Genomic DNA, 12,683 nt, shown 5'->3' on the forward strand with positions numbered 1-12,683 from the left:
TATATATGCAAAGCGTCTTAATTTATTATTATCATAATTAAACCGATAATTAGCTCTTTTTTTCTTTTGATATATTTATGTCGGGAGTAAAGAATAAAAAAAAAATCGAACTTTTCGTTAAAATTTCTTGAAGTTTTGTCTTCTTTTTTTTTCTTTTTTTTTGAGAGAGAGAAGTTTTGTCTTTTAACCGTAAAAAAAAAACATATAATTTATGTGTCTCTATTAAAAATTTGTTAAATTATTGATAAATATTTATGGATATTTTCCCTATCTCTGTTAAATCTCATATAGAAAAATTTATCCAGGGCAAATCTTTCCTTTTGCAAAAGTTTTTTGATGAAAGAGTAAAAAGAAAAAAAAGAAAAAAGGGAAGGTAATAAATATTTAGTTTTTAAAAACGAATTCAATAAAGAAAAAAAAAATTATTGCACTTATAAACAAATGTACAGGTATTTGTTTATTTATTTATTTGCTAAAAATACGCACGTAATTCAAATTAACAATTGTAATTGTATGAACTCCTCCCACAAGCATAAGTATAACAAAGGCAAAAATGATTTATCAAATATTTTTTTTTTTAGTCGATAACATATTTCTCACATATCTTAGTATTGGGACTATTACTTATATATATTTGAAGATTTAACCTGAAAAATGATAATGAAATCATTGAAAAAATACTTATCACGTCCGGTTTAAATTTTGTCCTGGTTAGATGGTATATATACATAATTATATTATTATATAATTAAAATAATATTTAGAGTAATTTATGCATCCTTTTGATTTAATGAAAAAGACATATTTGTAATAGTCTTTCTCTTTTCTCTTTTTCTTTTCTTTTTTTTTTTATTGGATAAATTAGGGAAGAGATTTTAGACTTTGAACCCAAGATTTGTAGTTTATCACCGATGATCAATATCATTGAACATCCTTCCATTTATGTAATTAAATTTTCTTATGAACATTCGGAATAAACATTATTAAATTGTTACACAATCTAGGAATAAAGATTATTAAAATTATAAAAGATTGTTGAGCTTATTAAATTTGCTTTAATATATGTAGGAATTATTGGAACATATGCAAAGTGAGAAAATAAAGAAAAGGCGTCAAGTAAGAATGCTCACACAAACGTTAACAACCAAATTCCCATAATTTTGCTGATCATCATGGTTGATGGTATAACTTGGCAAAATCAAAATGTTTCAATCATGTTTTTAACTTGATAATATTTGTGTGCATTTCTTCGACTCCAATTCTAAACACTTAGCATCCTTAATAACGGGGTGTTATTGGGATGATGAGGATCAGAATGTATGAAAACGGCCTCCCTTGTATCTTGAATGACAATAATTTATATAATATTCCGTGCACAAATAAAAGTCTTGGGATTTTATGGGATTTGGAAGTATATATCTAAAATCAGAAGAATAAGAAGCAGAAATACTATCAAAAGAAGATGAAAATGGAGGAAGATTATGTGCAGATGCTTGCAAAACAATCATCCCATTTCCCAACCATCATCATCATCATCCTCATCTTCCTCAGTTTATTATTAAACCCTTACAATATTTTTAACACCAATATATATGAAGTCATATATGCAAATTTTTTAACAATTTTTCAAATCAATTTTTTTTTTTTTTTGTTAGTCAATAGTACATAGATATAATATTTAATTGTGCATAAATTGTGGAAGATATGGACGTTTCTATCGAGGAGTCTTTAATTTGTAGAAACTTAATGGTATTTTTGGTTTATGGATTAAATGGTGGTAACTTTATAATATGTTTGGTTTATAAATTAAATGTTGAAAAAGAATACGTATTAATATCCTTTTATTTCATTGAATTTTTAAAATTGGATTTATTTTCCTATGAAATTCCAATTCCATTTATGGACCTTGTTTTCTGTTTATAAATTATAATTACTACAAAAAAGAAATTCCTATTTTGTTTCAATGAGTAATATTGTTATCTTTATTATAATAATAAATAAATAGTTTTCTTGCATCCCTCATAACAGGCTTCCATATAATCGTTTGCTTGATCCAAATCTGTTACAAATTAATGGAAATCATTATCAGTATTTATATATGAATTAAAGAAATGAAAAATATATTATTTGTTTCTTATATATATATATATATAGATATATATTCACAAATGAATATATTAACAATAAATTCACAAATGAATAGATTAACAATAAGTTTCTAAATATGTAGAAGAAACAAATAATATGTACAGTTGTCGTTCTTCATCATATGCATGAGCTTAATCAATTTACAAAAGTTCAACAATGAAACAAAAATAGAAGAAATCTCAAATTCAATGGAAAATATAATATATATATATATATATATATACGATCTGGTTATGGTGCGGACGGTCTTCATGCAGACCACAGTATTGGTGACGATTTTTCATAATATTAGTGACGATTTTCACTAATACTGCGGTTCTCATGCGGACCGTCTTCACCATAGAATTTCCGTATATATATATATACATATATATATATATATATATATATATATATATATATAGAGAGAGAGAGAGAGAGAGAGAGAGAGATAATAGAGAGATGATGAGGGATCAGAATGTATAATACCAGATCATTTGAAATTGAAGATAATGTTGTAGTTTGTATAACCCAATGTGCAGTGATAGAGCAGAGCTAAGAGCTTCTTTATGCATTTTTCGCTAGCACGTTCCAAGCATTCCGACAAAGGTTTAATATTTTCTCTTAGAAAAATTATATTTATCACCACTAGTAATATTCATGAACGGTGATAAATATCATTTTTCCAAATAGAATTGTCTGAATTTCATGGGTTCTGCATAAAATAATTTATATCTAATGACATTGGATCAGCTGAATATTATGGAGAATTAATAGGAGAATTTGGTAAATGTGGAGGAGGAACTCCGTAGCTTAAAGATACATGGAATATTATTGCTTGTAATACATTTATCATTGTCACAACCATTAATGTTATCATTCTCCTCATCCTCATCACCTCTTCCATATAAAATACATATTATATTAACATGTTAAGTACTAAATATATAATCAAGTATTATTGACTCCTGTAATGATTAGAAAAAAAAAAGTACTAAATATGTGTTTCAGTTAATTATTTAAAAGTAAAAATTTAGTTAGACAAATAACAATTTTTTAATAAATAAGTTTTAATATAAAATGGAAACTGTGTTTTTGTTGGATTAAAATTATATATTAATATAATATAGGTATAACAATGCAGTATTTTTTTGTTTTTTTTTTATTTGAATTTCATTAAATATATTAAGTTGCACGAAATCACAAAGATTTATAGAGTTTTGTTAAATAATTCTTTATCTTGAAGAGATGTCAATTACAATTTCCAACACCATAACAAATTGTAAAAAATCGGTGCTTCTAGTGTGGTGTAATATTGGCTAATTGGTTTTAAGTAAACTAAATATATCTTTCGTATATCATGATCAATTAAAGTTGTCCTCTATAAGAGTCGTAAATTTTTAATTCTAACTATTACTAAAATGAAAATTTAGAGTTTAGTTAAGTTTTGATCAAATTAAGAGCTTTTAAAGCAAGTCCAAGAGTTAAAATATATACTTTTTTTTTGTCAGTTTTAGTTGTTGCACTACGCGAAATTCGCTAATTAGCGACGCAATTAAATGCATAAAATGCAATAAACACAGACGCATTTCACAAAGTTGCCAAATGTCCAGTCGCTAAAAACATTATACCAACAGCGACGCAGAAATAAAAGTCACCTAATGTAGATTAAACAGCAACGCAGTACAAAAACAAGTCGCTAAATATAAAGAGACTTGCGACACTAAACATAGAGGAATCTGCGACTTTAACTCTCTACGTCGTTAATTTTTACGATTATACTGCATTACTGCTTTATGTAAATTCATATGTCGCTAATTTGGAAGAAACAGCGACTTTACATTTTATGCGTCGCTAATTGTTAGAAATTTTAGCGACTTATTGTAATTCGTCGTTGTTTTATGTAAACATATGCGTCGCTAAATTGTAGAATTTTTAGCGATTTGTGTAGTTATACGTCGCTGTTTACTTACAGCTACGTGTCACTAATTTCATATATGTTTAACCTTTAGCGACTCGTTGTTTTGCGTCGCTATATATTTAAATAAAAGCGTCACTAAAAACAAGGACGCAAGTCTAGAGCGTCGCTAAAGGTTGAAAATGGTGACCATGTTGTTATTATGCATCGCTACAAGTCTTTTTAGCTTCAATTTTCTTCTTGTACGTTGTCGTTGCTTTTTTTTAATTGTTAAAATTTATTAAAAAATAATAAATACAAAAAAATTAAAATTAGCTTCATTCAAAGTAATTAGAATACAAAAATTGAAAGTAAATATTTTCATAACAAAATAATTATTAAATAAATTAAATAGTATCTCATGAAATATTTTTATAATTCGGTAAACTATTGTATATGCAAAAGCAAAAGCAATATTAACTAAATCTCCATGAATTGCATATTCATTGAGATAAAAGTTGTCATTCCCTTGTTGATGATATTACACATCCTCATACTGTATATGAAAAAATTAATACATTTATAAACACTTATGCAAAATAAATATATATTAATTATTAAAAAGTAATAATTTAGTAGATGAAAATTTAAAAAATATTATCGTTGTTCTTATGAAAGCAAATAAAAAAATTAATTAAATGGATAATAATAAATGTCATAAATATTACTTAAAACATATAAATAAATCTACGTACCAATTTATTTAAAAGGTATTTGTTATCCATATCCCCTCATAATCGTTACGAACATAGCCACTCTTACATTCATCCTCATTATCATTTTCATCAACACTTGGCAACTGTATGACAAATGAATTGTGAGTCATTGTAGTATCGTCAAGAACATCTTCTTCAACAAAAGTATGATGCTGTGATGGAGTTGAAACAACAGACCATCTTGAAGATCTTCAACATAAAATATTTGTTGAACTTAACAAAACAATGTCAAGCAATATCATAAACAAAATATCTACACAAGCAAGATTAAGAAAACTCAACGAACCTAACCTATGGTTAAAATGAAGGAAAAAAAAAAAAAAAAAAAAAAAAACCCAACCCACCACATGTCACCGCCAACCACAAAAAAAAAAAAAAAAAACTCATCTCAACGATGGAGACGAAGAAACAAGAAGCCCAGCTAACCACAAGGGTGACACAGAGAAACCCAGCTTCCCGACGGAAACGTAGGCAAATGAAAAATGAAACCCGAAATATCCCACTCTTCATGTCTCTCTTAGATTGCTTCCAAATATAACATCTATTAGGTAGTGTACTTGATGTAGTTTTAGAAAAGAAAATAGATTTAAAGGAGCGCATAAAAATTTTAAAAGGCACCAAAAATTTTCAGAACAAACGCGTAAAATTTTAAAACCCTTTTTAAGATGCTTTTTTTTTTTTTTTAAATTAAGAGAATAGGCGACGTATTTACATCTTAAAGCGTTGCTTGTTGCATCAATGTCATTATTTTTTTTTTAATTAGTTTTTTATTCTTTATCTAAAAATAAAAACTGAAAATATTTCTTATATATGTGAAACAAAATTATCGAAGTGGTAGTTTAATTATTTTGTTTTCGAGGTACAGTTTGTTTACTTTAAAATCATGTTCTAAGTTTTATTTTTTGTTCCTTCATTTGATAGAACAGTCGATGCATAAAAAGCAAAAAGAGTCACCAGATACTTTTTACTTTTTCGTTTTTTAATAGTTATTAATTTGCTTTTGAAGTATAGTTTATTTGCTTTTAAAAGTTGCAAGTAGAAAAATATATTTTTTTTTAATTAAGAGAACAAGCGACGCATTTACAATTAAAAGCGATGCCTTTTCTCTCAATTTCATTTTTTTTCTCCGGTTATTTTTTTATTTTTCATCTACAAATAAACATTGAAAATAGTTAAAGAATAAAAGTCAGAAAAAAAAATGGAATAGGCAACGCATTCGTAAAACATTGCGTCTCATGTTCTCTTTTTTAAATAACAAAAATACTACTTAAAATACTTGGAAATTTAATAAGAAAATAATCTGTACTTGAAAAAAAAATTAAACAAAAATAATTAATATATTTAATTAATATTTTATTATATTTGGTTTATATTTTTATTAACTCTCTATTAAAATTTTCAAAATAATTAAATTTATCACAATATTTTCATTTCATATCTATTAAATATGTATTAACTATTTATGAAATTATTAATTTTAAAATAATAAAATTATTATATGAGTTAATATTTTATTTATTTAAAATATTAGGTTCTTATGTTAATATTTATTTAAATTTTATTGTCTATAAATTATTTTGTATGAATTTATCTATCAAATAATTTTAATTTGATAAAATTAAAAAGTAACTTTCAAATTGACCAAAAAAAAAAAAAACGTCGCTAAACGCTAGAATAGATGATACTTTTATGAGGTTATAATTTTTAGATGCGTCGCTAAATGTAAGAATAGATGATGCATCTTGAAAGAGTCGCTAAATGCAATAAAAGGCGATGCATTGTTAAAAAAAGTTTTTTATTAGTTTTTAAACATAAAAAATGTTTTTTAAATAATTTTTCATTACCTTTTTAACATAAAAAAAGCTTTTTAAATAATTTTTTGAAGTCTTGAATGACATAATTATTGACAATAAATCTTTTAAAAATAATTTTTATTTGTAAAATTATTTTTATAAGCATAAATAATTGATATATTATTAATTTATACATTATGTTATAGAAGTATAACAAGTAACTTATCATAGAAACACAAATAAATTAAAGGAATTGCTTAATAATTTTGCCTCATATTTCTATCTATTAAAATTTTCAAAATAATTAAATTTATTACATTTTTACTTTCTATCTATTAAATATGTATTAACTATTTATGAAATTATTAATTTTAAAATAATAAAATTATTATATGAGTTAATATTTCATTTACTTGAAATATTAGATTCTTATGCCAATAGTTATTTGAATTTTATTGTCTGTAAATTATTTTATATGAATTTATCTATCAAATAATCCTAATTTGACAAAACTAAAAAGTAAAATTGAAAAAAACAAAATGTCGCTAAAGGCTAGAATAGGCGACGCTTTTCTGAGATGATAATTTACAGATTCGTTGCTAAATGTAGGAATAGTCGATATGTTTTGAAAAAAAAGTCGCTAAATTCGATAAAAGGCGACACATTGTTAAAAATGTCTCTTATTAGTTTTCAAACCAAAAAAAAAAAAAAAATTAAATAATTTTTCATTACCTTTTTAACATAAAAAAGCTTTTTAAATAATTTTTGAAGACTTGAATGACATAATTATTGAGAAGAAATCTCTTAAAAATAATTTTTATAAGCAAATATAATTGATATATTATTAATTTATATATTATGTCGTAGAAGTATAATAAGTAACTTATCATAAAAATACAAATAAATTAAAGGAATTGCTTAATAATTTTGTCTCATATTTCTATCTATTAAAATTTTCAAAATAATTAAATTTATCACATTTTTATTTCCTATCTATTAAATATGTATTAACTATTTATGAAATTATTAATTTTAAAATAATAAAATTATTATATAAGGAAACAGGAGATGCAATCAAGGGGAATTGCGTCATCTGTTCTAATTTTTTTTTTTTAATTTGTTCCCCTTTTTTTTTTAAAAAAAATTACAATTTAAAGAATTGAAAATTTAAATAGAAAATAAACTACACTTGAGAAACAAATAATTAGAGAACAACAATAAAAATAATCATATTAAGTAATAGGCGACGCAATCAAAGAAAATGGCGTCGCCTGTTCCAAATTTTTTTTTTAATTTGTTCCCTTTTTTTATAAAAAAATAAAATTTAACAAATACAAATTTAAACAAAAAATAAAATGTACTTGAGAAAATAGGGAATAACAATAAAAATAATTATAAAAGTCAATGGGCGACGTAATCAATGGGAATTGCTTCATCTGTTCCAGTTTTTTGTTAATTTTTTTTCTTTTTCAAAAAAAAAAATAGAATTTAAAGACTTACAAATTTACATAGAAAATAAACTTTACTTGGGAAACAAAAAAATTAGAGAGCGACAATAAAAATAATTATAAAAGGGAACAGGCGACTCAATCAAGAGGAATTGCGTCGCCTGTTCCATTTTTTTTTAATTTGTTCCCCTATTTTTTTTTTTTAAATACAATTTAAAGATTTGCAAATTTAAATAGAAAATAAACTGTACTTGAAAAACAAAATAATTAGAGAACAACAATAAAAATAATCATATCAGGCAACAGGCGACACAATCAGGGGGAATGGCATTGCTTGTTCCAATTTTTTTTTTTTAATTTGTTCCTCTTTTTTTTAAAAACAAAAATACAATTTAAAGGCTTGCAAATTTAAACAGAAAATAAACTGTACTTGACAAACAAAATAATTAGAAAACAATAATAAAAATAATCATAAAACGCAATATGCGACGCAATCAATGGGAATTGCATCGCCTGTTCCCATTTTTTTTTAATTTGTTCCTTTTTTTAAAAAAAAAATACAATTTAAAAATTTACAAATTTACAAAGAAAATAAACTTTACTTTAGAAACAAAAAACATTAGAGAGCGACAATAAAAATAATTTATAAAAGGGAACATGAGACACAATCAAGGGTAATTGCGTCACCTGTTCCGTTTTTTTTTTTTAATTTGTTTCCTTTTTTTAAAAAACAAAAATACAATTTAAAGACTTACAAATTTAAATAGAAAATAAACTGTACTTAAGAAACAAAATAATTAGAGAACAACAATAAAAATATTTATAAAAGTCAACCGGCGACACAATCAGGGGTGATTGCGTAGCCTATTCCCATTTTTTTTTAATTTATTCCCTTTTTTTGAAAAAAACAAAAATACAATTTAAAGACTTGCAAATTATTTAAGAAAAAATAATATTCTTTCACATATTAAGAAATATTTTCAGTATTTATTTGTAAATAAATTAAATATATAAAATAATTAAATGACAAATGGAAATGATGTAACAAGCGATATTGTTTTGATTAAATGCATTGCCGTTAACAAAAAATGTTTATGAGATTGGTAATGTAAAGTAAAGATATGACGACTCTTTTTCAATAAATGCATCACCTGAAATATCCAGCGACTCTTTATTCTATTAATGCATCGCCTGTTCCCTCAAAATAAAAGAAAAAAATACTTTATTAGGATTACAACTTGCAATATCAAATAAATTATTATTGAAACATAATCAATTAACTAATAAAATAACAAAAACAATGAATAAAATAACAAAAACCGAAGCTGTTGAGTCATATATTCAGCAACGCTGAAAATCAGGATCCTTTATTTTTGTTTTTAGCGATCTTCAATTTATTTTGTTTCTTAGCGTCGTTAATTGTATGTCACTAGATCTCAATTTTCTTGTATTTAGCGATGCCGTAGAATTATCAAGCGACGTTTTATCGTGTGTTTTTTTGTTACATCACAAATTTGATGCCGCAAATTTGATATCGCTAAATTGCTATTTTCGCAATACATATGGAAAACAATTTCGTTGGCAAAAGGCTTAGAAGCTTCCTTTTGAAGAAGGTCAAGGGTAAGCAGAAAATTGGTATGCATAATATTTTTGTAATCGTTTAACACTTCCAATGGGATTTTATTTTTAGTTAGTAATAAATAAATACTAGCCATAGCTAGGGATACCAAAACATAAAACAACTTTATCTATATTATTTTATTGGTATATCACATACTTATTTTACATATATATATATATATATATATTTTTTGGAAAGAAAATGCATTTTTTTGATTGTTATAATCGATTATTTAGATCAGCAAACCATCAACGTGTCTTTATAATTTTGTTTGTTTTCGAAACTAACAATATACAGCTTCATATCCCTCCTATCAGCTACAATATGAGCATACAGTCATACATACGAACTGATATCACAAATCTAATCAATAATTTGATGAACAAATTCGGTAGCATTAGTCAATATCAATTGGTAAATTAATTACAAGTCATTCACTGTTTATTTATTTATTATTTTTTAAGATAAGAGATGTGACGACACACCAGTGCAAAGTGGTCTTACGTGGGATAAGGGAACCTAAAAAACAAGTTTGAGTAGGACCCACCATACGGTGACTAAGTCTGACCGTTAACTTGAAAAGACAGAAGCCCACCATCACCGTTCAAAAGCTATTTTATCCAATCCGACGTAATGTCCGGTCAAAGTTTATTATAGACCGTCTATGATAGGTAGGTACCACAGTATAGATGGAGCCCACCCAAATATTCAACCTTTTGTTTTTTTATTATTATTTTTTTTAATCTTGTGGTGTAGCCTTAAACTGCCAAGTTTTCCGGCGCAACACCAGATTTATGGTATGTGGTGGTGATTGTGTTTTCGTTTGGGTAAAACAAAAAAAATTATTATTATTATTTATAAAATTAAAAATTCAGAATCAAACGTGTTCAAAAGTTGACAGCCCACGGTCAAACTCAAGGAATGCCTCCCAGGCTATTGAACTCCCTATATGTCTATGTGTATATATATATATATATATAAAATAAAATTTTACCTTGTGCACCGTTTGCATATAGATTACGATATAATTAATAATTTTTATAAAAATTATTATTTATATTTTTTTTATATAATATTATTAATAATAATTTTTTCAAAAATCATAACATATTAACTGCCATAACATACGAACTGCCCCGCCATAAATGGATTCTATGCATATATAATATAATTAACTAATTACGACTATGTTTATCAGAAGTGAGACACCGTTCTTGTTGGTCTTTCTCATTTATCAATTTTCCATTTTAAAAAATTGGCACACCTTCTCTCTCTCTCTCTCTCTCTTTTAGAAGAAAAAAGTTTCTTTATTTCATTATTTGGAAAACTGTCATGTTTAATGTTCTTCTTTCTTACATATAAAATGTCTAATTCGATTAGACTACTTTATAAAAAGGTATCGATGCATTAATTCTCGAATATATTTTGGACATTTTAATCTCTTAATTATTTTTTTGACATTTCAACTTTTGAAGTCAATTTTGTTTTTTAAATATTATCTTTAAAGTGTTTAAAAAAACGAAGAATTAAAATATCAAAACATGTACAAAATACACCAATTACCCAATAATAATAATATAAAAAAAGTGTTGGATAAATGTTTAATTAATATTATATGATATTAGACAAAATATAAAGAGAGTTGGATGAGAGAGACAATTTGAAGGCTCTAAAACCATATCCAAACAAATGTAGGACAAATTAAGCTGAGATGAAATAAAAAATTATAACCAAGGAATTAAAGAGACCATGTAGAGCCTCTCTTTTTTCACTTTTTTTTTTTTTTTTTTTTTTGGTTGTTCCTTGCTATACAGAGGAGGGAGCAATGACATATATCTAATAAAGCATATCAATAAAAGCATCAACCACACCCGAAAAAAAAAAAAAAAAAAGGGCGCGGGGGGGGGGGGGGGGGGGGGGGGGGGGGGGTTGGGGGTTGGGGAACACAAAACAACTAGAAAGTAGAAATAAACTAGGTAGGCAGTAAAACAGGGATATTAGGAGTAGCATTATATAGTGTGTTCAAAATGGAGGATAACAATGGGAAAACAACAAACAAACTCCTCTTCCTTTGCCATTCTGATGATCATGTTCAAGATCAATTCCTTTGCTATATATATTTATAAAAACCGAAACAAAAAAAAAAAAAAAAGAGAGAAAAAAAAGAAGAAAAGAAAAGTCATTTTTTTTCTTGGAAAACTATTCCATTTCCAGTTTTCAAGGAAAAAAAAAAAAAAAGAAGAAAGAAAGAGAAAAAGAGCACTTAGAGCCAGAGAGCACCAGCATCTTTGAGAAGAGGAACAAGGGTGCCACTGATATGAGAAGCCATAACTCTATCCATAGAACCAACAAGTTTGCCACCGATGAACACAACAGGGAGAACAGCAGCGGTCGAAGAGTTCCCCAAAAGCCTCATAAGAGCCTTTTCCATGTCTTTGCCTCTGATTGGGTCCTCATCCAGCTCATGGACTGTTGGGTTCACACCCATCCCACAGAACAGCCTCTTTATGGCGTGGCACATGCAGCACGTGCTCATGCTGAATATCACCACCGCGCTCTCCGACGCCAGCCTCTCTATTCTCTCCAGTGGGTCTCCCCCCACCGTCATTGTCGTTGCCGGAATGTATGACCCCCATGACTCTGTTTGGTAATGCATTCTCTTTCTTTTTCAGAGCTAATTCACAAAATATTATTAACCAAAGGTAGAGATAGAAATGCGAAAATGGTGTTTGAGAAAATGTAATGAGCGAGTAAGTGAGTGAGTGAGTGAGTGAATGAATGAAAAGAGGTTGGCGAGGAATGGTATTTATAGAGAGAGGGTTTGAATTGAAGGAGGAGAGATGAGAGGGACCGAGGGAATCCAAGTTTGGAATGTCTTGTGGGGTTCATGTTTTTGTGTTTTGTTTTATTTATTTTATTCCAAGGGTAGTCTTGGAATATTAAAGTTGGTCTGCTTGAGTTGTCAGCAGCGCATGCAAGAGAGAGAAAAAAGAAACCAAAGAGAGAGAGAGAGAGAGAAGA

At 26.7% G+C, this 12,683-nt stretch overlaps 1 protein-coding gene across 1 annotated transcript; it reads right to left on the reverse strand.

Annotated features, from left to right (window-relative positions):
- Nucleotides 1-11,705: 11,705 nt before the first annotated feature.
- On the reverse strand, nt 11,706-12,452 carry LOC107428031 (glutaredoxin-C1). The gene has a single exon (XM_016038478.4). The coding sequence runs from the start codon at nt 12,316-12,318 to the stop codon at nt 11,926-11,928; it is 393 nt and encodes a 130-aa protein (XP_015893964.2). The 5' UTR covers nt 12,319-12,452; the 3' UTR covers nt 11,706-11,925.
- Between the last annotated feature and the right edge of the window lie 231 nt (nt 12,453-12,683).

Source organism: Ziziphus jujuba, chromosome 9, assembly GCF_031755915.1.
Source record: "Ziziphus jujuba cultivar Dongzao chromosome 9, ASM3175591v1".
Taxonomy (NCBI): Eukaryota; Viridiplantae; Streptophyta; class Magnoliopsida; order Rosales; family Rhamnaceae; genus Ziziphus; species Ziziphus jujuba.

Coding starts and splice junctions, on each gene's coding strand:
- LOC107428031 (XM_016038478.4), bottom strand. CDS start 12,318: ATGCATTACCAAACAGAGTCATGGGGGTCATACATTCCGGCAACGACA.